The sequence below is a fragment of the Solanum pennellii genome, chromosome 3 (genome assembly GCF_001406875.1).
Source record: "Solanum pennellii chromosome 3, SPENNV200".
Taxonomy (NCBI): domain Eukaryota; kingdom Viridiplantae; phylum Streptophyta; class Magnoliopsida; order Solanales; family Solanaceae; genus Solanum; species Solanum pennellii.
The window spans coordinates 22673843-22700625 of NC_028639.1; the positions used below are offsets into that span (position 1 = coordinate 22673843).

The 26783-nt window shown below is 32.0% G+C and overlaps 2 protein-coding genes across 2 annotated transcripts; both read left to right on the top strand.

Moving 5' to 3' along the window:
* Positions 1–1519: 1519 nt before the first annotated feature.
* Positions 1520–12439, top strand: LOC107014381 (carbon catabolite repressor protein 4 homolog 1-like). The gene is made up of 12 exons (XM_015214265.2): positions 1520–2082; positions 7189–7909; positions 8168–8254; positions 8323–8406; positions 8503–8589; positions 8682–8768; positions 10856–10909; positions 10987–11078; positions 11216–11330; positions 11512–11659; positions 11821–11972; positions 12057–12439. Exons 1-11 carry the CDS (start codon positions 1925–1927, stop codon positions 11964–11966), a joined length of 1779 nt encoding a protein of 592 aa, XP_015069751.1. The 5' UTR covers positions 1520–1924; the 3' UTR covers positions 11967–11972; positions 12057–12439.
* Positions 12440–17736: 5297 nt separating this feature from the next.
* LOC114076460 lies at positions 17737–18219 on the top strand. Its single transcript, XM_027915504.1, has 2 exons — positions 17737–18016; positions 18102–18219. Exons 1-2 carry the CDS (start codon positions 17757–17759, stop codon positions 18175–18177), a joined length of 336 nt encoding a protein of 111 aa, XP_027771305.1. The 5' UTR covers positions 17737–17756; the 3' UTR covers positions 18178–18219.
* Positions 18220–26783: the final 8564 nt, after the last annotated feature.

Consider the following 26783-nt stretch of genomic DNA (forward strand, 5'->3'; position numbering starts at 1 on the left):
CAACAGACATCTAGCTCAAGTGAAGAACCACGGTGTCCTTCACGGTCTGTCGTCCTTCACACGGTTGGTGAAGTGGACCGTGGCTAGGAGGTCCAGAACCAATAGGCACTGGCCAACAATCATGACCCACTCGACGTACCATGGTTACGTCAACGGTCCGTCAACTACTCTGTGGGTGGGCCTCATCAGCTTTCAAGTTAGGATCGTTTTGTCTTTTCCCTATGCATTGAATATTTAAACTATGTCATTTTACTCAGTTTAAGCCTAATATTTTAGTCAAAACCTACTCAAAAACTTTATTCCTCAAAATTTATCTAAATTAGAACGAAAGAAGAGAAAGATTCGTCCATTTCCTTCAACAACAAGCAACAACGTTCTTAAATTGAAGGATTCAGCCCCGAAATCAAAGGATTTTCTCTGGAGATTTTGCCACTAGGTATGTAGGATTTCACTAGTGGGTCCCTTTCATCCACTAGATTCCTAGAATTTAGTCAGTTCCTTGATTCTTCATATCTTGTTCAGACCTAGGGTTTCTAAAACCTTAGATATTTACTGTGAATCAGATGTTGTATTATCCTAAATTGAAATAAGCTTATTTCTTGGAAATTTGCTTATTCCTTTTATGAAACTCAGAACCCTAGTTATATAAATTCTCATAGTTCACGAATTATACTTGTCAGGTCAGTTAAACAATAATCAGGCTCCAAATTTTGTATGTTTAATATATAAATATTGCATTCTCATATTGCATGTCAGTATTTTGAGCTATCAAGTATTTCAGTTACATTTGTGTCATATACATGTTCAATTGGTAGTAAACTTAACATCGAGAGGACTAGGGTTCATCATTCACTCATAGTCCCCAGACTACGTGCCAGTAGGAGTATAAGTCCCCTTTGTTAGACATCAGATTTAGTGATTATGTTAGTCATGCCTTTATTCGAGTTTATACAAAAAGAATTGAATCATACAAATGTACCAACAAATTATACAAACCTGTCATATTATATAAATTCGCAAATTATACAAACGAGACAATTTAAACTGTAGCTACAACTCATAAATATACAAACTGTAGCTATAAAATATAATTGAATTTAGGGGAAAAGGATAATATACCCCCAAATTATCGTATATGGTATGCAAATACTCTCCATCATATTTTTGGGACATTGGTGCCCTGCCGTTAAAAAACTAGAGCATATATACTCTTTATACTAACGGACATACACGTGTAATAATCTTATCCACCAATCCGACATTCATCAACGGATAAGATTACACCACGTGTTTCTATTTAGTCTTCCGTTAGAGTGAAGAGCATATAATGCTTTAGTTTTTGGACGACAAGGGCACAAATATCCCAAAAGTATGACGGAGAGTATTTATATACCATATACAATAATTTGACATATATTTATCCTTTTTCTCTTAAATTTATTATGGTGACTATTTACGAATGTTTCCAAAACAAATTATACCAAATTTAAGGGCTTATATATATAGAGAGAAAATTAGAAAAGTTTAGACTAGTGTCTTCCCTCCTCTCTCTCCGTTTGTAAAACCCTAAAATCACATCTAATCAATCGATTCTCCCCTCCTCTCTCTGAAGTTTTCTATTCGATCTTAATAACAAATTGAATCTTCATTGATTTCTCTGTAGTTTTGTCAATTTTCATTGAAGATCTATTCGATTTTAATCCAAATTTTGCTGTTGGTGATATTATATACTATTTTGCTGTTGGTGATATTGAGGGCAAAGAAGACTGGCGATTGGCGCAGAAGTCTGTTGAATGGCAGATACGCCGCATCTCCATTATATCTTGGATTGTTCTCACTTAAACTTAGCACTAGGAGAAGTTGCAGTTGTGTTGAGAAAAAGAAAAGAGTGCGTTAACTTCAATATTTTTCAAGAAGGAGAATAATGCTGACTGTGGTGCGGGTTCATCTCCCGTCTGACATTCCCATTGTAGGCTGTGAACTTACCCCCTATATTTTGTTGCGTCGTCCTGATTCATTACTCATTTCTGATGATATCCCTGAATCCGCCCCTGTTTACGGCTGTTTCTTGAGATATAAGTGGTCAGTTTCTTCTTCTTCTTCTTCTTCTTCTTCTTCTTTTTCTTCTTCTTCTACTACTTCTTTATATTTATTTGATTGTTTTTCATTCTATGGATTGAACTGATTTTCTTGTAGATTGTTTGGTGACTTCCTCATTTTCTTATGCCAAACGTTCTGTTTTTGGTTTATATTTGATTGTTTTTCATTCTATGGATTGAACTGAAATTTTGTTGCGGCTCATGAATGGCATTATATTTAGTTGTTCCAAGGAGATGATAATTATTGGTTTCCATTTAATTCCTCTCAAATAGGCTGTTTTCAAGCATATTTTTTGATCGTCAGATTAGGATATGTTTTTTGAGAAGGAAATTAGATTTAACATGGGTTTACGGTTGTGACTGTGAGTAGTAGAATGAATGTTATATGCTCTGGAAGAGAGCAACATCTCTGTAGATATTCTTAAATTGCTCCTTATCTTTCATTCAAGAAACATGATTACAACCAGATATGTATTGGAAACTCCATTAGATCTCAATAAAGACAAAAAATACACTAGGTGATTTCTTCCCATTTGACTAATTTTCTGCGGGCAAAGCTACGCAATATTTGTGCTAGTGGGAGATAGCAAGTACCTGCAAAATACTTGTGGTGCATGCAAGTTGGTCCAAACACCACCATTATAAAAATGTATTGTTGAATCTGCCCTCCCTTCCTCCAAACCCCCAACCCAATCCTGCGAATAATCATTTGAAAAGTTTGACCAGGGTATAATTGGAAATGTGTTGAGGCTTGATTTTGCTCGTAAACTGTGAAAAATACCATAATGGTGTTATGGTAGAGTCTGGGAAATTGTCCCAAAGTGTTAGGACCATTTCCTTTTTTTAAAAAAAGAAAATAGAGCTCTGATGGGCCTGATTACGTCAGGAGGTAAAATTAAGTTGTTGTATTTAGCCATAGGAGCATTTGATGTGTATTTGATCTAATGAAGGAAATCCTACTTCAAGTTGTTTGATTTGCTATAGCCCAGAGTCCCCCTTGGCAGAAAGACATCTAGACATTTGTGGCAAAGCTTAACTTCATTTTTGTCTTAGCTTACAACAACAACAACAACTAAGTGGGTCTGGGGAGCTTAGAGTGTACATAGACCTTACTACTACCTCGTGGATGTAGAAAAACTGTTCCTGAAAGATACTCGGCTCAAGTAAATGAAGAAGAAATTAATGAATAAACCATATCAATTAATAAGAAAAACAGGGCAGAGTCATTCTTTTCTTAGCTTTAGGAAGTAATTTTGGTTTATGACTAATAGTTATGTAAAATATAGAGGTAAATATATGGTGCGACATACCACATCATGCGTATTTTAGGGAAGTATCTAGCTCTCTTATAACACTAGTTAAGATCTCTTTCTTTGAAGACTCTCCTGTAACTTATAAAGTTCAATCATTCTGGGAATTTCCAAGTCATTCAAATTTCTTTTAAGGACCAAATCCCATCCTTGTTGTGACCACATTCCAGCAACAATCTCATCTTGATGTTGAGCCAAAGGCCCAAAGCAATGATATCTGGAAAAAGATCTTTTAGGCTCTCAACACCCATCCATTTATCATCCCAAAAACTGTTTTTCTGCCAAATTAAACCTTGTCATTTGACTGATTACTGGGGAAAGGCCAGACTACTCTAATAGATTTCAGAGGCCAACACAATAGGGAGTATTATACACTTTAGTTACCCATTTGTTCAATTCCTCATACTTTCTCTTAATCACCCTGTACCCGAAGGCTTGGTCCTCCTGATGGTAACTCCATAGACCATAGCCACTTCACTCTAAGGGCTTTGCGTTGGTTTTGGAGGTTCTTGATACCCTAATCCACCACGTTTCTTACTTCTGATGATGTTCTATTGGACCAAGTGAAATTCTTTTTTTTCCTTATTGACTTGTCAAGTGAAGTTTCTTTTGATTTTGTCCAACCTTTGGACTACTGACTGAGTTACATGGACGATAGATAACATATATGTAGGAAGAGCATCTAGAACTGAGTTTATCAAGTCTACCTCCCAAGACAGGACTTGAGGAGCTAACATAATCCAAAAACTGATTTCCATAGTTCAAGTGCATAATCCTTTTCTGAAGGAATCACGACTTCATTTGTACAACATGATCCTTTTTGTTGATGAAATATGATAGTTGATGTAACTGGAATTTCCCCTTTTTTGGTATTGTGTATGTACTAAATTGGATTGAAAAATTCCACGTATTCCACTTATCAAAAGCTTCCATGCATTGGTGGATGGTCTGGACGACATAACATAATAACCTTTAGAGGAACTATGCATTTTTATTCTTCTCTAATGACTTTGACTTGTGGAACTTTTCTATATGTTGTAGTATATGCCTGCATAATTCCTAAATTTAAAATTCAACGACTGAACTATTGATATAATTTCGCAATTTAATCAGCGATAGGGTCTATTTTTATATGTACTTCCATACATATTAGGTTGTATACTTAAATATCATTTTTTATTATTTATTACAATAATCTAGCTAGATGAGTAGATCTGCCACAGACAAGATGAAATCCTTATTACATCCTCTTTTTGCACAACAAAGGTTAAATACAAAATTGAATTGAACTAGATCTGAAATATAACATAGAGAAGTACGATTGTTTAGATCCTATCCCAGTGTCAAGTTCCCAGATAGGTTCTTATTATCTAAATAGCTAAACAAGCAATACTTAATGAAACATTTTCGTTGTCACAAACAAAAAGAAAAGGAACCTTGTTCCAGCTACTCAGGGATTTCTTGGTTATAAAAATGTAAGTTGCTCAGACTCTTCACTTGGTGCCACACCCATGTCGATACGATGTGGGCGTGGGACCATATCTGATCTGGTGAATGGGTTTTGGTACTTTGACCAAATTTGACTAAGTAATTTTGGACAGATTCAATGATTTCTGTAATCGAAATAAAAAGTAAGGTGAAATTGAAGAAAATGAAATGCCTTGTATATTTAACTTTTTCCTTTTATCTCCTTTCATAAAATCCTCTTGATCAATATTTTTTTTATGACCCCTCTTATTGTCTCCTCAACTTTTTCACATAATATCTCATAATTTAGGTTTTATAACTCTATTTTTAGATATTTGAATTAGTTTTAGCTGAATCCCAGCACTTGTATCCATACATGGATCCATATCCCCGAATCTTATAATTTAGATCATAGAGGATCCGACCTCTAGATCACCCGTATCGGATACCCACACTCAAGTCCGAGCAACTTAGTTAAAAATAAGCTAAAGAAAAAGTAACATTTTTATGATCTTCTCTTGATAATATTTGTATCCTGTATCTCAATAACTTCCTTTTAAGTTTATCTTTTGCATTAAGAGATACTTATCATAAGATCAGGTTGTTTATGTTTATAATAGTTAGTAGAAAGTTACCGTCTGAATATGTTCTTGCATTGTTGGTGTAAGCATTAGGTGCAGGTATATGACACAAATGACACGGTAGATTGTGAAGGAAGACTTGGATAACTGCAGATTTTATTTTTCTTTATCGAAGAACTGCAAATAAGTAATTGAATTTTGGTGGTGGAAGAAAAAGATCAATAAAAGTTACATCATATATTAGTGATAGAACACGGTACTGTGCATCATTTTAAAAAGTTTTTAGCCCTTGGAATTTCGTATCTGTAGAATGTTTAAAATATTGCTCATTCTTGTTTCTTCATTTAAACGTTGGAGAATTAATTTTTATATTTCCTTGAGTTGACCTAAAATAAATGTGCATCTCTATTTTTGTGCAATTGCCATAGGTGCACTATTAAGGAAAGTCCCTATGTGCGCTTAGTGTGTTGCAGCTTGTTGTTTTCCATCTTTTTGTTGACGTGTGGAATCATTATTTATGTTACAAGTATGAAGTCAATAAACAGAAAACAGTTTGCTTATGAGACACTATGAGTCTGTTTGGATGTGCTTAATGCTTTTGACTTATAAGCCAAAAGACTCAAGTCAGAATTTCGAACTTGTGACTTTTGGCTTATTTTTGCCTTTTCATTTCAAAAAAGTGCTCATAAGCACTGCTTTTGATATCCGAACACTCCAAAAGTGCTTAAAAGCTATTTTAACTTAAAAACACCTAAATAGTCCAATCCAAACAGGGCTCTAAGATGTATGCAATGCCGGCCATGAATTTTGTCTTGCAGAAAGAGACACTAAACAAAAACTGCAGTCAGAGAATTATGTAGATGTTGTGGATGAATATGTTAATGATTATGAATCTATCAAAAAATATGTTTAATGTTTAGGATATTAATGGCCAGTAATCGACCGGTCACACTGGTCTGTGGCATTCATTCAGTTTTCCTGTTCAGATGGATGACACAGTTCCCATTTGAAGCAGTGTATAAGAAAAGTTGTTAAATTTGAATTAAAACGTTGAAATAGTATGTGTGTGTGTGTGTACACACACACACACATGTATATATTTAAGTGCGTTTCTAATTGCTATCAGGCTTGTATGTCGATGTTAAGATGGTTTATTCCTCAAGATTTTATCACGTAGTGCATATTAATATGGAAATATGTATGCTTCCAAAGTCCTTGTTTTTTAAAGTATGAATTTCTTTTTGCCCCCCAGGGGTTAGTTCATTTTGCAATTGTTGAGGTGCTTGTATCTAGTCACAAGTCCAAGCCCTGAACTAACCGAAGTTAGTCCAGTATTTGGGTGTACAAGGGTAGAGGGTGGACTCATCCTTGAGCTTCAAAGGCTATGATTGGTTGGCTCCAGAACAATTTTTTCGGTCATATAAACAAATTCGGAAAATCCCTGAAACAGTCAACCACATTTGGGCGCCAAGAAAACTGCTCAGAAATCAACCACATGTGGGTACTGGATTGCTTCCTGGGGTTGCCATATTTTATAGTTGATATCATGGAAATTATTGCTTGACTAATAGTGTCAGTTGACACTGGCTATTTGGCTCTTTAACTGAGTTGATACTTTTCTCCACTAAAAAAATGTGATTTGAGCTGTTATTTCTCCTTGCTGCCAAGAGAAGCAATATCTATTGAATTCCTTTTTCATTACTTGTTTGATATATTCTTTATTTTTTGCAGGTACCGAATACAAAGTGATAAACATGTTGCCATGTGCAGCATCCATCCATCTGAGCAAGCTACGCTGCAGTGCCTTGCATGTGTGAAGGCCAAAATCCCTGTTGCCAAGAGTTACCATTGCTCCCCAAAATGTTTCTCAGATGCATGGCAGCATCATCGTCTTCTGCATGAACGTGCTGCTAGTGCTGTGAATGCAAATGGAAATGAGGAAAATACAGGATCTGGTGTTAATACAAGCTTGACTTCTTTGCAATCAAGCGGTAGCTTGACAAATGGAACAACACCTTTTCCTGTAGTAGTAACTCAAAGAAGTGGTGGTGAAACTTGGTTTGAAGTTGGACGCTCTAAAACTTACACCCCATCTGCAGATGATATTGGTCACACCCTTAAATTTGAATGTGCTATCATCAATGCAGTAACAAAATTAACTGTTGGAAATGCTAGTACCATGATGTCTCGAGTGATTCCTGCTCCATCTCCTACTCCACGTCGCTTGATTTCAGTTAGTGGAGTTGATATACCACTGCATCTGGACTTAGATAGTCGTTTATCATCTTCAGGAACTTTTACTGTGCTCTCATACAACATTCTGTCTGATGCATATGCAACAAATGAATTGTACAGTTATTGCCCCTCTTGGGCTCTTGCTTGGACTTACCGGAGACAAAATCTATTGCGTGAAATAGCTGGCTACCGTGCAGACATTGTTTGCCTCCAAGAGGTACCTCCTATCACATCAGCTAAAATTTTATTATGTAATTGTTTAGGAGGGTCGCTTCTTGCTTCTACATTGCAATCTAGAGGATTGAATTTGTGAATTTGATGCCTGCATAATCAGCTACTTTAGCTTAAAGAATTTCTCTTTCTTCAAGTGTAGATGTGTATACTTACCAGTATATTGTCATGTTAACTGATCTTGTGAATTGCCTATGGAATTATAAATACCCGTATCTTAGTGCTTGTATGCTTCTATTATCAGGTTCAGAGTGATCACTTTGAAGAATTCTTTGCTCCTGAGCTGGACAAACATGGTTATCAAGCTTTGTTCAAAAGAAAAACAACTGAGGTTTGTGGTGCATAGTGTGTTTTCATCTGAAAGTTTTTGATTTCTAATGACACTTTTTCTTTATGCAGGTGATCAGTGGGAATATCAATACCGTTGATGGTTGTGCCACATTTTTCCGCCGAGATAGATTCGCACATGTTAAAAAATATGAGGTATGGAAGCACAGTATGTTCCTGAAAAGGGCTTTACTCATAACACAATTTGTGCATTGATATTGTGACAAGAATCTTTGTATGCGCTTGTTGCAGGTTGAGTTCAACAAAGCTGCTCAATCTTTGACTGAAGCCTTAGTTCCCAGCGCCCAAAAGAAGACCGCATTAAATCGTTTGCTGAAGGTATCTTGTTGAATTTGTCACATTCCTTGTGGGCTTATGACGATTTTCATTCAGGACTGGGGGCTTATATCTCACTAATGTGTGCTTGACAGGATAATATTGCACTTATTGTGGTTCTGGAAGCAAAGTTCAATAGCCAGGGGGTTGACAACACTGGGAAGCGTCAACTTGTTTGTGTGGTAAGGAACCTGGTGCTCCTTTCACTTTTCTGTTTAGAGTTAACTTCTGTGTTCTGTTCTGTACATCTATGGAATAAACTCAGCCACTTTCATTGTCGTGCAGCAACCATTTTACTATTATTTCAAGTTGCCTGTGCTTTTGACAATGCCGTTTTCTCTATGATTTTCATTGTATTGTTTTAATTTTCTTACTGTCAGGAGCACCTTTCCGTGTCATCTATATTAAGATTAAAGAAACTGTATTGATGAATCCAGATAGTCCCAAGACTTGAAATTTCTAGAAACGACGAATGAAATTGTCAAAATAGATCTTAACAGTGGAAACTTTTGCATCTGACCTGGAAATATTATCCCAGGGTCTATAAACGAGTACAAGTCATTTAAATGAAGGTAGTTTGCCTAGTGCTTATATTTGCTTCAGTGTAGGTTCTTTAGGTTAAGAATGTTTATAATCTGCAGGAGGTTTCATGTTGAATGTTTATGATTTGTAGAAGGTTTCATGTTTTAATGTTTATGATCTGCAGAAGATTTCACGGTTTAGTTTTTATGATCTGCAGAAGATTTCACGTTTTTATGTTTATGATTAGCTGTAGGTCTCATGTTTTCCTTTCGAGTGAAGCACTATTTGGCAATATGGCATGTCCTTTTGCTGCCTGTATCTTTATTTTATGTTTTGACCGATAGGCATCTTCCTCATAGGTTCTGGTTGACAGAGTTGAAGGCCCTTGAACTATTGTAGATTTGTGTCCTTTGGAGGCGTGTTCATCATGCTCTTAGATTTCTAAAGTGATATCAGTTTGATATATTTGAAAGTATCCTGATCTCTAGAATTTAAGAAGAATCTCCATCTTTTTAAAATAAAGGATTGTTAGACTTGCAAAATATCTCGACTAATAGTTGAGGGGGTAGTTGAAGGCCCTTGAACTATTGTAGATTTGTGTCCTTTGGAGACGTGTCCATCATACTCTTAGGTTTCTAAAGTGATATCAGTTTGACATATTTGAAAATATCCTGTTCTCTATAAAATAAAGAAGAATCTCCATCTTCTTGAAATAAAGGATAGTAAGTAAACGTGCAAAATATCTCGACTAATAGTTGAGGGGGTAGTAAGACAACTCTAGCTAGTAAATAGGACTATTTAGAAGGACTGTTAGTTTATTCTTAATTTTCTTTTCTCTATAGCCTCTAGGAGTGAAGTACAACAGTTTTGGGAATATGCAAATTACGAAAGAATGTTCTTCAATTTTTTAATTCTATTGGGAAAAACAAGAACGATCTTTAACATAAACTGCTAATTTTGGAGCAACCCCTGAAAGAGTGCCACCTTCTGCATAGCTTGCTTCATAAGTTACTCCTCCCTTTTGTTTCAGATCACATGGTGGAAATGAAATTATGCTCTCTCTCACACACATTTGTTCTTTCCTTTTTCATTTTCTTTGTGCATCTGGGGCATTGGTGATTGGTGAGAGTGATATCAGATCTGAATATAGTAACTGACAACAAGATGCTTTAAAATGTCAAATTTCTTCCCTGCCAATAGGCAATTTTGAGCTTATTTCATGAAACAGTCCTAGTTTACGCGGACCACATGTTGCGATAAGCTGACACAAACCAAAGCCTAATCAGACTCTGGTTCCTCTACTCTACCTTAAAATGCTTTATGTTGTACCACATGCCTTTTTTACTTGTGTTCTTATTTTTCCCTATCCATGACGTATTGTTAACTCTGATTGTGGTATAATTGATAAAGTACCATGGAAATGACTGGTATTCAGCTGCTATATTGGTTACTTAACTTAGATGCCTGGAGAAAATAACAAGGCCTTGAATCTTTGTTCTTCTAAGGAGGTCAATTTTAGAACTAGTTCCTTTTAGTAAGAGTTTTACCATGCTGTGGTTAACGTGAACTCAATTGATCTGGCGAAAACTTTTCTTCATTACAAGATTCTTGTATTGTGCCTAGGCAGCAGTCTCCAGTATGCTATTGTGAAAGTTGGAGCAACCATAAGTTTACTTATGAATCTCTTATGGACCGCACTTAAATTGGTGAAAATCTTCTGCTAACATTCTTTCATTTCTGAATGCAGGCTAACACACATGTAAATGTTCATCAAGAGTTGAAGGATGTCAGACTTTGGCAGGTTACTATTGGATAACAAATTAAATTGTTCATTTTATCTCAGTCTTGAAACTTGATTGGCAATTTGTTTGCATTTAGGTTCACACACTTTTAAAAGGACTAGAGAAAATTGCTGCTACTGCTGACATTCCAATGCTGCTCTGTGGCGATTTTAATTCAGCGCCTGGAAGGTTCATGTTTTTCTTGATTTATAATTGCATGTTCTCTCATTGGCAGTGTTAAGAGTTTTACCTCTATTACTTCCTCATTTTATGCAAAAATCAGGCTGGAACAGTAACATTACTAATAAAAGCTCTTGGAAATGCAGTGCTCCTCATGCACTTGTTTCAATGGGGAAAGTTGATCCAATGCATCCAGAGTTAGCAGTGGACCCTTTTGGTATTTTGCGTCCAGCCACAAAGTTAACACATCATCTGCCATTGGTATCCACTTCAGTGACTTTAGAAAGCTCCTGTTTTCCATTGTCTTTCATAGTAGATATGTTTGCTTCGCCATGTCCCTACCCTTCATGAGCACATATATATTTTTGTATTAGACTCCATAATTGAGAAGACTAAATAAGCTCTGTGACTATATTGGTTATATTGGTATATATCTGTACAGGTAAGTGCTTACACATCCTTTGCCCAAATACCTGTGGTTCCTGGACTAGCTCAGAAACGGAGGAAGCTTGATCCCAGTACGAACGAACCTTTGTTTACAAGCTGCACCAAAGATCATTTTGGGACTCTTGATTATATATTCTATTCTGGTATGGTTGCATGGTTCTGTCTTTAAGATATTTTACATTAATGACTTGTATTCCATTTTTATGTTTCTGCATGTGGTGATAACTATAACACAACTTTTTGTACCTATCTATAGAATTGTGTTTAGACTAATATGTTTGATGGTTTTAATATGTGCTTCCAGCCGACTCTGTAACAGTTGAATCGTTGTTAGAGCTCTTGGATGAGGAAAGCTTGAGAAAAGACACAGCACTTCCTTCTCCACAGTGGTCCTCTGATCATATAGCACTCTTAGCTGGGTTTCGGTGCAAGCCTAGAACTAGGCGTTGACAATGGGTATGCAATTTCTTTCTGTTGATTACATATTTGCTTGTTCACCATTGTTGGTTTTGTTACAATTAATTGTTCATTTTGGTGCAGGTCTTGCTTGAGGGATGAAGTTGAAGATAGAAGCACAAAACAATCCAAAGGACAAATATAAGTCATTGTATGAATAGTAGCTGATGATATGGCCCCCTGCCTTCTTTTTTGGGTGTTCGCGGTGGGATAGCAGTTGATCCTTGTATTATGCTACCTTATCATCACATAGAAAAGTATGATAGTTTTTTTTTTTTGAAAAGTCACTGAAAATTTGCATCAATGTATGTTCTTTAGAATAAAAGAAGAGTTAGAGTAGAGTTTACGGGCAGAGGAGGAAAAGTGGATTTAATTTCCCCTTGACTTTTGCTGGTGTGGTCGATAGTTGATTTTTTTACCATGAAGGTTAATTGGAAATTGTGGTCGCTGACTTTTTCTTTTTTGTGCATTACTGGGTGAAAGAGAGAGAGAGAGAGTCAGGTTTAAGAAATAAAAATAACACTCATACACATTTAAGATGATATATATCAAGTTATGCACATACTCTTTAAAATTAAACTACTTATAGCAGATTATTATTGACTTATATCATATCAATTAAAAATATATTAATTAAAAATAAATTATAAGTAATTATTTAAATAATAATAATTAATATGTTTAAATATTTACTTTTATTTTTTCAATTATCTTTTTTAAACCAAACTCTTTAAATTTGTACTGATTAATTATACAGTTATCTTTTACAGTTTTTAAAATAAATAATAAATTATTATTAGTTAAACTTCACATTATATAATTACCTTTTTTAAAGGCAGAATTGTCTGGTGGACCCTTATACTTGTATCAGTTTGTATTCTGGATACTTCTAGTTAGCCTTTTGTCATCTGGACCCCTGAACCTAACCAAAATGAGATTTTTAAACCCCTCTGACCATGTGTGTACCTCACTCTCCTTCACATAAATGACATGCCATATCCACGTCAGATATATTAATGCATGTCATAATTATTTCATAACTATTTTTAAAAAATATTAATCAAAATTATTTAATAAAAAATAAAAAAATAAAATCTTAATTTATTTTTTAGAGTATTATTTCACCATTTTCTATTCAACTTTTTCTTCGACTTCATTACTCCACTTTCATGTTTTGCATTTTCATATGTTTTTTTGTGTTTTGTTTGATCTATTGATATGTTTGTTTAATGATAGAAAAAGTGGTGAAGATCTTGGTGAGCTATAATGGAAAAAGATGAAACCTCCATACATCCAATTTCTCAATTCACTGCTAAAATCCATGGAGAAATTTCATGCCAAACCAATTCTTTTTTCCTTTCTTCATAATCATTTTCAGCCATTTTCATCCCAAACAAAACCTTTTTCTTTTCTTCTTCAGAATCTATTAACATCAACTTACCAAATCGGAGCACTAAATCGCAATCACCGGAGACCACTATTTCACAGTGGAATAAGGGAGAGAGAGGCGGCACCGGTCAATGTAGAGAAGAACGATGTGGTGAGGGTGCGAAGTGATGGCGATAAAGAGGTTTTCGGTCAGATCTAGTGGTGGGATGACTTAGGTTGTTGATTTTGTGGAGGTTAGAGGAGGAAAGGAAAATGGTGATGGTGTGCGGTGGAGATGTAGACAGGTGAGGGAGAGAGTTTATCGATTTCGCAGGCAAAAATGGCGACGATGGTGGTGATGGATTTTCTATTGATTTTGGATGAAAATGGTGAAAAGGATGGGATATTTGGTGAAGAAGAAGAATTTTTAATTAATTGTTTTTTTTTAAATTTATTTATTATATAATTTTAGTTTTTTTTAACCCAAAAATGTCATTCACTCGCCTTAAGGAGTGTGAAATCACACACTTTTGCCAACTCAACCATCTTAAAGCCACATAAGCGTGGTCAATGGTCAAAAGAGTCCGATATATTGTGTTTTATTGAGTTTAAGGGTCCAAATGACAAATAGATAAGTAAAAGGGTTCAGAATACAAACTGATACAAGTATAAGGGTCCACCAGACCATTTCGCCTTTTTAAAACAAAAATTAAATAATAGGGATTTGATTTTGATTAAATCCCTACTTTACCGTTGCCCAATAACTACCGACCCCCATCTCACCCATTACACGCCATCTTCCCCAACACGTCTAAATCTTCATCTCCCCCAAATCCCCTGACTGATCACCATTGCTATTACCCTTCATACATCAATTCTCAAACATACCTCACTCATCATCTCTTCCATCACGCCTGATTCATCCCCATCCCCATCATCCCTCACAGATCAGTTCATCCCCAAACCCAAACATCCACATTAAGTTCGTATAGAATGTCGAGGAAAGGTAGTGAAACACCCCGTAAAAGTAGAAGATTGGTCGATGAATCACTATCTAATGACTTTCATGTTCCTTAATTTAATATTTTGACACAAACTCAATCGCAAAAATCAATTGGAAAAGAGACGGCTAGTTCCGTTAAATCGAAGATGAAAAAAACAAAAACAAAGAGGCAAAGAAAAGAGGGAAGAAGAGGAAAGGAAAAGAAATTCAAACATCGTCAGAATTCGAGTCTGACTTACTTGACGAATTAAAAAATACAAGATCAAAAAAAGCAAAAGGCATTGAAATTGATTGATCAACAAGAACGTCTTCAAAAAAGGCGTCAGAGATACAAGCAACAAATAAACCCAAAAAAGTTGTTAAGGTTAGTAAAAAGATTATTTCAAATTTCGATTAAAATGTGTTGTGTAAATGTGTTTAATTTTTAATTTTATTTGTCAATAGTATACTATATGAAATTTGTATATTTTATGTATGAGTTAAGTTTTTAGTATTGTATATTATAATTATATATGGTATGATTTAATGTTGTATGATTTGTATATGATATTATCGGAATACAGCAGTGTATAATTTGATATATAAAATGATGTATTAATATTGTATGATTTGTGTATGAATTAATTGATTCTCTATCAATACATGAATATGCATTAATGTATAAAATGATGTATTAACTTTGTATGATATGTGTATGAAATGATTTTATTGTCCATTAGAATATCAGTGTATGAATGTTGTATTAATGTTGTATATCGTGTATTTTTGAATATTATAATACGTATTATCACTGTATATTTTATGTTTTGATTTTGATGTATGAATTGATGTATTGGTACTGTATGAGTTTTAGTTTGTAGTTTAAAAGTCACAGATTAGTTTCTTTTTTAAAATCCATTATGCATTAATATTGTATGAATTATGTATGAACTGATGTATTAGTTTGTATGATTTGTGTATGAATTGAATTGACTATCCATTTAATATAGCAGTGTATATTTTATGTTTTGATTTTGATGTATGAATTGATATATTGGTACTGTATGAGTTTCATTTTGTAGTTTAAAAGTCATAGATTAGTTTTTAACAAAAAACTAATATGCATTAATATTTGTATGAATTATGTATGAACTGATGTATTAGTTTGTATGATTTGTGTATGAATTGAATTGACTGTCCATTAATAAGGCAGTGTATCAATGATATTTCTATGAAATTATATAGTATGTTAAAAGTATTAATTTAGTTTTACCAATTTTATAGGAGAAGAAGGTACAAACAAATTTATCTTCATATATCAACATGAATATGTTCGTTGATCTGTTGATCTTCCTCGGTCAAGATAAGTTCCAACAATTTTTACAAGAAACACCATTTGAATTTTTTTATGATTTATATAACATAATTTCTTTTCTTTGCTGATTCCTCTTAATGAAATTTTCCATGAATGTTAATTGTTGCGCCATATTTTTCTTCTTGAAACTGAAAATGACAGAGATGACAACGTAAATGGTACAGAGTTAAACTTTGATTAAAAGAATTTTTGTTGTTGTAACCTGGTCTAAAATCTGGATCAATTTCTGATTTTGTTTCTGATCCGTCTATTCTAAATAGACTTATCGCAAAAATTTTTGGGAATATGGACAAAGTCCCCAAGTCAAATTTTTACTAGAAGTTTAGATTGAAAAACTTTTGGGAAGAGGACGACCGTTTAAAAATTGAAATTTTGTACTTCATTTCGTCATTTCTGACTGCTTCAGATCCTTCAAAAGCAATAATTTCCAAATTATATTTTGATTTAGTTGATTCTGGCCACCAGTATGCCACATTTCCATGGGGGAATGAGTATTTCAAATTAACACTTAAAGCGTGCAGTCATACGTTATAAAAAAATCCTTCGTCATTCAAGTTCAGCCAGTTCCATATAGCCTTGCAGGTATGATTTTATGAGTGTTGTCTTCCATTTGACAACGCAATTGCTATCCATGCTTCAAATCGCACACCGTGTATCCTGAACTGGAAGACAACAAATGACGTTATTTATTTTGATGATTTGAACAAAACGATATTTAGAACACATGGCAATCAGGTAATTTTTTATTTAATGTTATTAAAGTAATTATAAATTACACATTCTCATATTTTTTTTTCTGCAACATAATTTCAGAAATATGATTTTTACTGAAGAAGAGTTAAATGTCATGGATGAGATCACCTTAAATCAATCTCCCAGTCACCATGATTCTGAAGAGCCAGGAACCTCGGAAAAGTAGGGCATTGATGTTGAACAAAAATACGTAGATTTAAAAGCAGAAATTGCAGAGGTATAAATGAAAATTTACGATTGTAATATTTTAAGATTTTACATTGTACATGTCAAATTTATTACTTTGTAATGAACATGTTATGCGGAATTGAAAGAGCTCAAATCTAATGTTAGTTCCAATCACATTTAAATTTAATAATATAATTATTATATGTTTTATTTTATTATTTTAATATATTTTTTTCATACATTCATAAGGTTGACAAGCACATGGTTGAAATCAAGAATTACGTCAACTCGACTAAGCTGATAATTGAAGAGATTAGATTGTCAAGAGGTCAACCAACACCGAATGCGCAACAACAGGTATAAATCAATGTGTGTATTGTGTATCAATGTTGCGTGATCATAGTATGTATTAGTATTTTGTGTTATTTGTGATATGTTTATGATCATTATATAAATTTGTAATGAATAATAGAAAAATTTTTATATCTGTATGAATATTATATAAATGTTGTTTTAATTATGTATGTTAATGTGTTTTCATACATATATTAATTATGTATAACTTTTGTGTAGAAATGCGTGGCACTTTGTTTTTCATATATGTATGAGCACTGTAAAAATGTTATGTTAAAAATATATGAATTTTTTTTAACATATGTATGAAAACTGTATAAAAATTGTATTAAGTAATGTGAAACTATATAATAATGAAACTGCTTTTACAGTTTTAGGTTATTTTAAATTTAGTTTAATTACTGTATTCATATTTGTGAAACTATATACTAATAAAACTATTATACTAATGTTTGATTTAATTTATTTTGAAAAATTAGAATATATTGACATTGTTTGAAATCTAATATTAGGACGATGCCACTTCAAATGTTGCACAATCCGATAAACCTCCAACAGACCAACCTTCGATTTCAATGGGTGAATATGTTCACATTTAAAACACAGATGGTATGTTATATACAATATTATGACATGTATGTTCTTTTACAAATTTGTTTTGAGCTAACGATTTTTTTCTTACCAAGATGAAGCTCAAAAGTCAATTGGTGATTTTTTCAACGCCGACTTACCTGGATCATCAACTTCAAAACCACCAACTTTGGATGATTACCCTGATTTTACTATGACAGAAATCATTGCACTTGATCCGATTCTAAATGCTACCACAACACCAGATGTGCAATCAAGACACAATAATCCCGTCAAATATGAATCTTCTTCTTATATTCGACTGTCGGAATCCGAAAGAAGTTCAAAGAGAGTTCCAGTTTTCTTCCCAATCAAACATCCATTCGCAAGTCACAATGATTTTGATGTTCCAGCTGATATGATTGACCAGTTCAACCAATGGGTTATGAAAGATGTTTCAAATAGGCGTGACAGGTACAGATATATGTATAAATCATATTATTTTATTTTAAAATTAACAATATCAATTTTTATACAAAATTTATCGCAATATTCACAGGAAAGCAGCATATACAAAGGTGAAAAATACCTTTCATCCTCAAATGGACTTTGGCGTTGTCAAAATCGCAGAATAAGATTTTTTCCACATAATGAGTCAACCGGGCAGACCTTGGGAGGACGGGATAAAACATACTTTGAATCAATATTATGAATGATATGTTTAAATTATATGTTACTTGATGTTTGAATTGTTGTATTTTAATGTTGTATGATTTGTGTATGTATTGAGGTATATAATGAAATATTACTATATATGAATTGAGTAAAATGTTATATGCCTGCTATTTTATTAGTTATAAAGTCACATTGTATGTTTTTGATACCCATATGTTGTATTAGTATTTACTTGAACTCTATATTAGTTTACGTAACAAATGTTGTTTTTTAAAATTGTTTGAATTTGTGTAATAATTGATCTACGAATTTAAGTAACAACTAATGCATTACTAATATGTGAATTATGAAATAATTTTTATGTTTGCATTATGTGTGTATGAGCTATGTATGAAACATGTATATACATTGTTTATATAATGTGTGCATATACTGATATAGATGTGTATATGATACGACAATGTATGAAATATCGAATGTGTTTTATTTATTCTTTTTTGTTGTAACAACATATTAATACAATTATGTATTATCTTCAAAAGAAGGCAAAATACTTCCAAACATCAATTTCATACAACACTGTTGACTGTTGATTTATGGCGTAGATTGACAACATTGAGAAACAGTGGAGACTGTCAGATTGCGACATGAGATCAATTGCCCCCGACCACGATGTTGGTCAGTGCATTAGAGAATTTATGCTGCTTGCTAACATTGCTTGGGACAGAATCGGTGAAATCCTTATCCCTGTCAATATTTTTGAGAAATTCCATTGGTTTCTTGTTGCATTCAGAATCAAGCGTAGATCTCTACATGTATACGATTCGGTGAGTGGCGGAGTTGTTCACAACAAATTAGTTAATGAAGCTGTTGATAAACTTGCAATCATGATACCATTATTTCTAACAAGTACAGAATTTTATGGCAAAAGACTTGATCTATATGAAAACAATATCCCTGAATATCAAAACAAGTTTCAATCCAAACCTCTCGAAATCAAACATGTGACACATGTTCCTCAACAAGAAGACAGTTTCAAGTATGTAATCTCTATACTATATTAATTTTTTAGTTACTATAGAAATTTCTAATTTTAAATTGATTACAGCGATTGTGGTCTATACTCCTCTCTTTTTGCCGAATATATCAGCTATGATATTTTTGATGTGTCTGATATTGATGTCGATGCAATATATCATCGTCAGAGGTATGCCACGTTACTTTGAAACTATGCAAAATCAAAGAATGAAGAGGGAGCAATAAGCGACAGTGAAGTTACGAGTACAGTTGCCAGCAAGTATGGTAGACCTCGCACGCAAAAAGAACAAGTTATGGACACTACAATTATCCCACTCCAAGACCACTGATAGGAAATAGAAAAAGTTCAGTCCACGCTTTGCATTCTTTTTTGAACTACTTATTTTTTTAAACAATATAACAATTTATGATATTTTCCATTTTTTTTATTAATATGAATTTCAATTTTGTTTATATAATTTATCAATGTTACCCTTATTTTTGTATGAACTGATTACTACGTTTATACATATAACACAACACTTTTACTATCTTATTTTTTGACTATGACAAATATCATATATTTTTTGATACACATATATTATCACTTCTGTATAAATATGTATCCAATATTTATGCATATTGTTAGAAATATCTTGCAACTTTATATGAACTAATTTAACAATAAATTCATGTACCAAAATATGTTGAAAATGATTTATCATGTACGAACTTTGTATGAAATATGTATGAAATTTTGTATGAAATATGTATGAATTATGTATAAACTTTGTATCATTATTATATTTGAATTTTGTATGCATTTTGTACACGATTTGTATATCAGCGGGATTCATTGTACATTTTAGAAATTTTAAAAAAATAGTTGATCCATATAATATGAATGTTGTATGCACTATATACTATGTATGAAATTTTAATAATAATTGTATACATTAGTTCACACTTTTACTATCTTATATTTCGAGTATGATAAATATCATATATTTATTGATAAACATACATTATCACCTTTGTATAAATATGTATCAACTATGTATGCATATTGTTTGAAATATATTGCAACTTTGTATGAAATAATTTAACAATTCATTCATGTACCAAAACTTGTTGAAAATATTTTATCATTATGTATGAAACTTTGTATGAAATATGAATATTTGTATACATTAGTTCACACTTTTACTATCTTATATTTCGAGTATGATAAATATCATATATTTTTTGATATACATATATATTACCTTTGTATAAATATGTATCAACTATGTATGCATATTGTTTGAGATATATTGCAACTTTGTATGAAATAATTTAACAATACATTCATGTACCAAAATTTGTTGAATTTTTTTTATCATTATGTATGAAACTTATATGAATTACGTATGCCATAATTAATAGAAGTTAATTGATGTATGTTTATTTTATTTTATTTTTGTATGAATTTTGTATGAAATTTGTCTTTCAGTAGTATTCATGTATGCATTATATACTATGTATGGAATTTGAATAATAATTGTATACATTAGTTCACATTTATAAATAGTGTGTTTCACTGTTAATGATACCAAAATGCAATACATACATAAAAAATTGTGTCTAACAGTCAAAACAACATAAACACAAGAAATCATTTTTTAAGCACTGGATAATTTGAACATGTCTTTCTGTTCTGTCCAACTTAACGGCATCTAATGCAAGTGATTTTTGACCTTTTAAATTTCACGTCAGCAAACCCCTTCCATCGCTCAAGTATTGATCTTCCCGCTGTTTTCTTTGGACCGGGTGGCATCATTTAGGCTCTAAAATATAACTTGGTATATCTCATGTACTCTCGCATGGGATAGGTTCAGCAAGATGACATATGCATCTTTGAAATTCTTCAAGCTATAAAAAGCAGAACAGAAATCTGCTTCATGCAACTTTCTGTATCTAAGAACTGTGATTACATGACCACATGGTATTTCATAATGTTGAAATCTTTCGCAATTACACATCTTTGTGTTCAACTTTACTATGTACTTCTTTGCTCCTTCAGCTACATCATGCATATCAACAGTTGAAGGTATCACCTTAACAACAATTTCAATGTGAAATTGTTAAAATTTATATGCCACTAAATTTTTTGAAATAAAATACATTTAATTATTATTGAATTGAGAAAAAAACATACCCTCACATTGCAAGACAAAACAATACTTTTCTGGAGATACAAATAATATTTTTTTGTCAGATCAGATGCTGTTTTATCAGCCTCCTCATTGTGCTTGTGAATCCATCTTTGAATTGTTATCCTCATAAATTCAAGAAGTGAAATCAATGGTAACCTCCTTGCTAACCTGTTAACATTATTCAATGACTCGGCGATGTTTGAAGTCATGATCCATGTGCGCTTACAATTCAAATAAGCTCTTGACCATTTGGTATAACCAATATCAAATAAGTAAGGTCTTATTCGCGGATCGATCTGGTCTATTCTTCTCGTAATCGTCTCAAACTAGTGTTTTGTATAAGCCTTTGCCACTGTAAAAAATAAAATCTTCAAATCTTCAGTATTCCGATTGAATTTCTTTAACACATTACATGATAGGTGCCATATGCAGGAATAATGTTCACATTCAGGATATACAGTAGCAGTCTCTTTCTATATGCTCTCATTTCGATCTGACATAAAACACATGTTTTGTCTAACTCCATACGCTTCTTTAAACTTTTCAAAGAACCAGGTCCATGAAACGTCGTTTTCAGAATCCACTATCGCATACGCCAATGAAAGTATATGACCTGATCCATTTTTTGAAAAAAATATCACACAAATTGGAAACATTCGTAATATCATATATTTTTTTATTGTATAATGGGATCAAAAATTACCTCCCGGATCCATGGTGCTGACAGTCAACATTGTACCACCATATGAACATTTTAATCCTGCCCTATCAACAACTACAATTCGCTACAATACTCCAGCCTCTAATACAAGCTTCTAATGCAACAAATGCGTATAAGAATTTATCAATTCCTTTCTTTCTATTTTCAAGACGGATTCCGGATATGTTTGCTCCAATATGTATAGATAACCTGAATTTTTTTCAATTATACAATACGATAGTGTAAAACATCATATACATAACTGAATGGATACATAAAGAACACTTAATTGATACAAAAAGGATACATACTTTAATACCTATTTAAATATAGATACACACATAAAGGATACAAAATTGATACATAAAGGATACTACACAGAAAATTTTATTTCATTCTGAAAACAAACTGTATAGTAATTTTTTTTATTTTCACAATTAAAAAAACTTCTAATTCATAATTTACTTCGAAATTACCTGGTAGTTTGGCATATGATTCGCCCGGATCTCCACGCACAAATTTTAACTTTTTCTTTAGCTCTCCACGCCTGTATGTATGTTAGCGAAACATCATGCAATTTCAACATATCATCAGCTATATCCTTTGGAGTGTATACAGTAGATGGATCAATATACTTATCCATTACTAAGACAGCTACAATGTTAGTTATCCCCTGACGTCTTGCATACACTCTATCTCTAACAGAACAAGTGTGTTCAGCATTGTACTTCCTAACTTTGAATAAACTTGATTTATTCAAACTAGATGCATTCATCATCCAAGAACAACTCTCAGAAAGACAAATCATGTGATAACTGTTTAACAAATAAAAAAATATACATTTAAATTTTATACAGCAAAACAAATCAAATAAAAAACATAAATAAAAACAATGACGTGTACTTACTTAGATGCATTAGAACGCTGTACACGAATTTTGAATTTTTCGACAAGTCCAACATGCCTCATCACCTCCTTAAGTGTTTCCCTATTATTGTAAATCTGATTCTCAAGTACAAATAGGTTGGAATGGTCATTTATTACATCATTATCTCCTTCACTATTCTCATCGACATATTCGTCTAATTTTACTCCAGTCAAACGGATAGAATTGTTAGAGTATAAATCAACATTAGTTTGTGTTAAACTAACTTCAGAATGTATTCTATCAGTAATAACTCCAGAATCTTGATTATACATCTCACAATCTTTCAAAGAGATGCACAATGGATATTTTGTAAAGAAATCTAAATTTACTCTCTTTTGATCTAGAAAAACCCTTATCCCAACATCATTGTGAATACTAATAGGTATACACATATCACCAACAATATATTTTATCTCAATAGCACTTATATTAACATCTATATTAAGTTGTGATATTATCGCACTAACTAGACCACTATACAGAGTAGACGCATCATATATGTACTTGTTTCACATATTTACCTGTTTCACAACATTAAAATAAAAATTAGTACAACATAATACATATTAATTACAAAATAATGTATACACCATTCATACACACTTATTATACCTTTCAAAAAACTATAACATATCGAAATTACTTTGAAAAGATAGCTCATACACATAAAACATAAATTCATACCCATTTCATATACAATTAATATACATTTCATCATCACATGCCATATCTACATTTTTTTCACAAACAGAATATTTACAAAAAATAAATACAAATTTCATACACATATTGGAAACATTTCATACAGAATTTACCTTCGTTTACCAAACAGTAACATATATTCAAAATATACTAAATACTAACATAATACCTAATTCATTCACAAACAGAATATCTACAAAAAATAAATACAAATTTCATACTCATATTGGAAACATTTCATACATAATTTACCTTCGTTTACCAAACAGTAACATATATTCAAAATATACTAAATACTAACATAATATATAATTCATTCACAAACAGAATATCTACAAAAAATAAATATAAATTTCATACACATATTGAAAACATTTCATACAGAATTACCTTCGTTTACCAAACAGTAACATATATCAAAATATACTAAATACTAAAATGATACATAATTCACATATAATTCATACACAATTATTTAAAAGTACATGATGTCACACACAGAAATTGCTATTCACAACAAACTTCGTACTTTAAAAACATAACAAATTGGAATCTTCAATTTTATTATAACTTAAACATCTATATAGTTCGTGCTTTTTTTGAAATATGGTTTATAATAAAACACTGTTGTATACAAAAAAAATAATATTATATATATTGATTAACAACCAAACACAAACCAACAAAATGTAACAAATACCAACTTGTTGAATTTCACCTTCCACCATGTTTAACTAATATAGATAAAGTATTGTCCATCACAACAAATTACGTTTTTTCAACAGCAAAATATATTCAATAAATACAAAAAACTAAAACAAAAATGAAATGAAATCTGCTAAAAAAATTGAGAGAAACGCGAGAAAAAAAAATAGATTTTACAATGATATCAATTTGTTAGAGAAGTTTTAAGGAAATAAATCACAACTTAATTTGATTTTCAACTAAATTGAGTGTTTTAAAGTAACTAGATATAATCAGATTTTTTTAAATTTCCTTAAAAGGTGCTAATCAATTATCTTTCTATTAAATGTATTTCATTTAAATAAAAAAAGATGCTATTTTTCATTTCAAAATTGGTCCTTTTTTTATTAATTATTTTAAATTATTTAAATTTTTAGTTTTATTTTTGATAATATGCTATAACTTGCTATATTAAATGTTATACATTAAAAGACAAACTCTAATGTTATAGATTGAGAATATTATTATAAAATATGCTGTATACCTAATTTTCACGTCGCAATGAATTTGCTCACACTGAAATGAAACAATAGAAACTTAGTTTCCATGGCCAATCAATGGTAAGAAATTAAAGCAACCTTCTTGTGGGTACATTTTGAAATGACAAAATTCATCTCGTCCATGAATCAGATCCAGATTGTGGGCAGTTTTCTTGATGGTCATTACTAAAAGTTTCTTCTTTACCATTTTTCTATGAAGAAGATATAATTATTATGAAATTATAATAGTTAATTAGGAATTAATTAGTGTAAAACATAGTTAAAAAAAGAAAAGTTAAAAGTAATAAAGAAAAGAAAAGAAAAATATATAAAAAATTATAATTTCTGATATGGCGTTGACATAACGTTGATGTGGTAGTGAGCCTAATACACCACATACTATGAGAGTAGTTTTACACGCACCACGGTGGTATTAAATTAATTTTAAGTAGTAAATGTGTGTAATAGATTGCCATGATAATTGAAACGTGTAACTGATTTTTCAGGACAAATTTAAAGGAGAATTTATGTCTTTTCCCTAAAAATGAACAACATGATAACTACATGCATGGGTTAATGCACATAATCTTCACATAAGAACATGCTTTTGACGAAAACAAGTAAATTAAGGGGTTGTGTGCCCAACAAATTTATAATTTGAAATCATGAATGAGGTAAATTGATGTTTTGTTTGGATATGCAATTTTAAGTTATATATTTTGCTCATAGACATAAAACCCCCATAAACTATAAAATTATTAAAATTGCCTCAATTCTTTATACAACCTTACCAAACAAACAAACGTCATAACAAAATTATAATACACATCATAAAGTTATCCTAAAAAATTACAACATACATTTTTTTTTCAATAAAAAAACAAAATTGAACATGAGTTGCAATATAATACACTATCACACAACTATGTTGTCACTCTTTGACATTCTCGCAAAAAAATAATCATATATAGATGTAAAAAGGTTTTTTTTTTAACAAAATATAAATTTGTGGTCAATTTTTATATATATTTTTAAAAATATGAAATTATGAAATGAAATTCCCAAATCAAGCTCTTTAGAGAATTGAAAATTTCATCTCATGATTTCAAATCATAAGATAAAATCGCATGTAGTTAAAATCTTACTTACCTCAAAATTAACAACTTAATTTCACTTGGAATGTCAAATTTGAAGGATTTTTTAATGGCAAAGCAACAACAAGATGTATACCTTAATACTTGCAGCGATAATATTTGACAATGTCTTTGATATAGATTCACTCCAAATCCAAGAAATTACAAGATCAACTCCGTCTCTCAAAGAAAACGTAGTGAAATTCACAAACTAAGAGTGTCCTTAGTGTGTTGATTAATTTGTGTAAAAACTAGGATATGTTTTCTTTTCTGATCTTTGTTTTTTCACGTTCTACCCTTTTTTCCACGTTTAAAAAGATACTTTCTCTAGAGTCTTTTAAGGAGAGGTTGAACAATTACTTTGTAATTATTCCCGCTTATTATTTAAAAAGCATTATCCATTTAATTAATTAATTAATTATTTGGATCAAATAGAAACGGATAGAGTCAGTCAAAATCGGATCGAGCCCCCAAAACAAAAAACTTACATCTCCGACTTTTCACGCGATAGACAAGATCAAGCCAACAGAACATCAATTAGACAGACAATTCATACGATAAATAGTTCTGTGACTTGTGAGCATCAAGAGCTTACCTTTAAGGTTTTACAAGCCCTATATAGGAATCCAATCACACGTGAAAAGAATTCGCTCTTATTTTAAGGACAC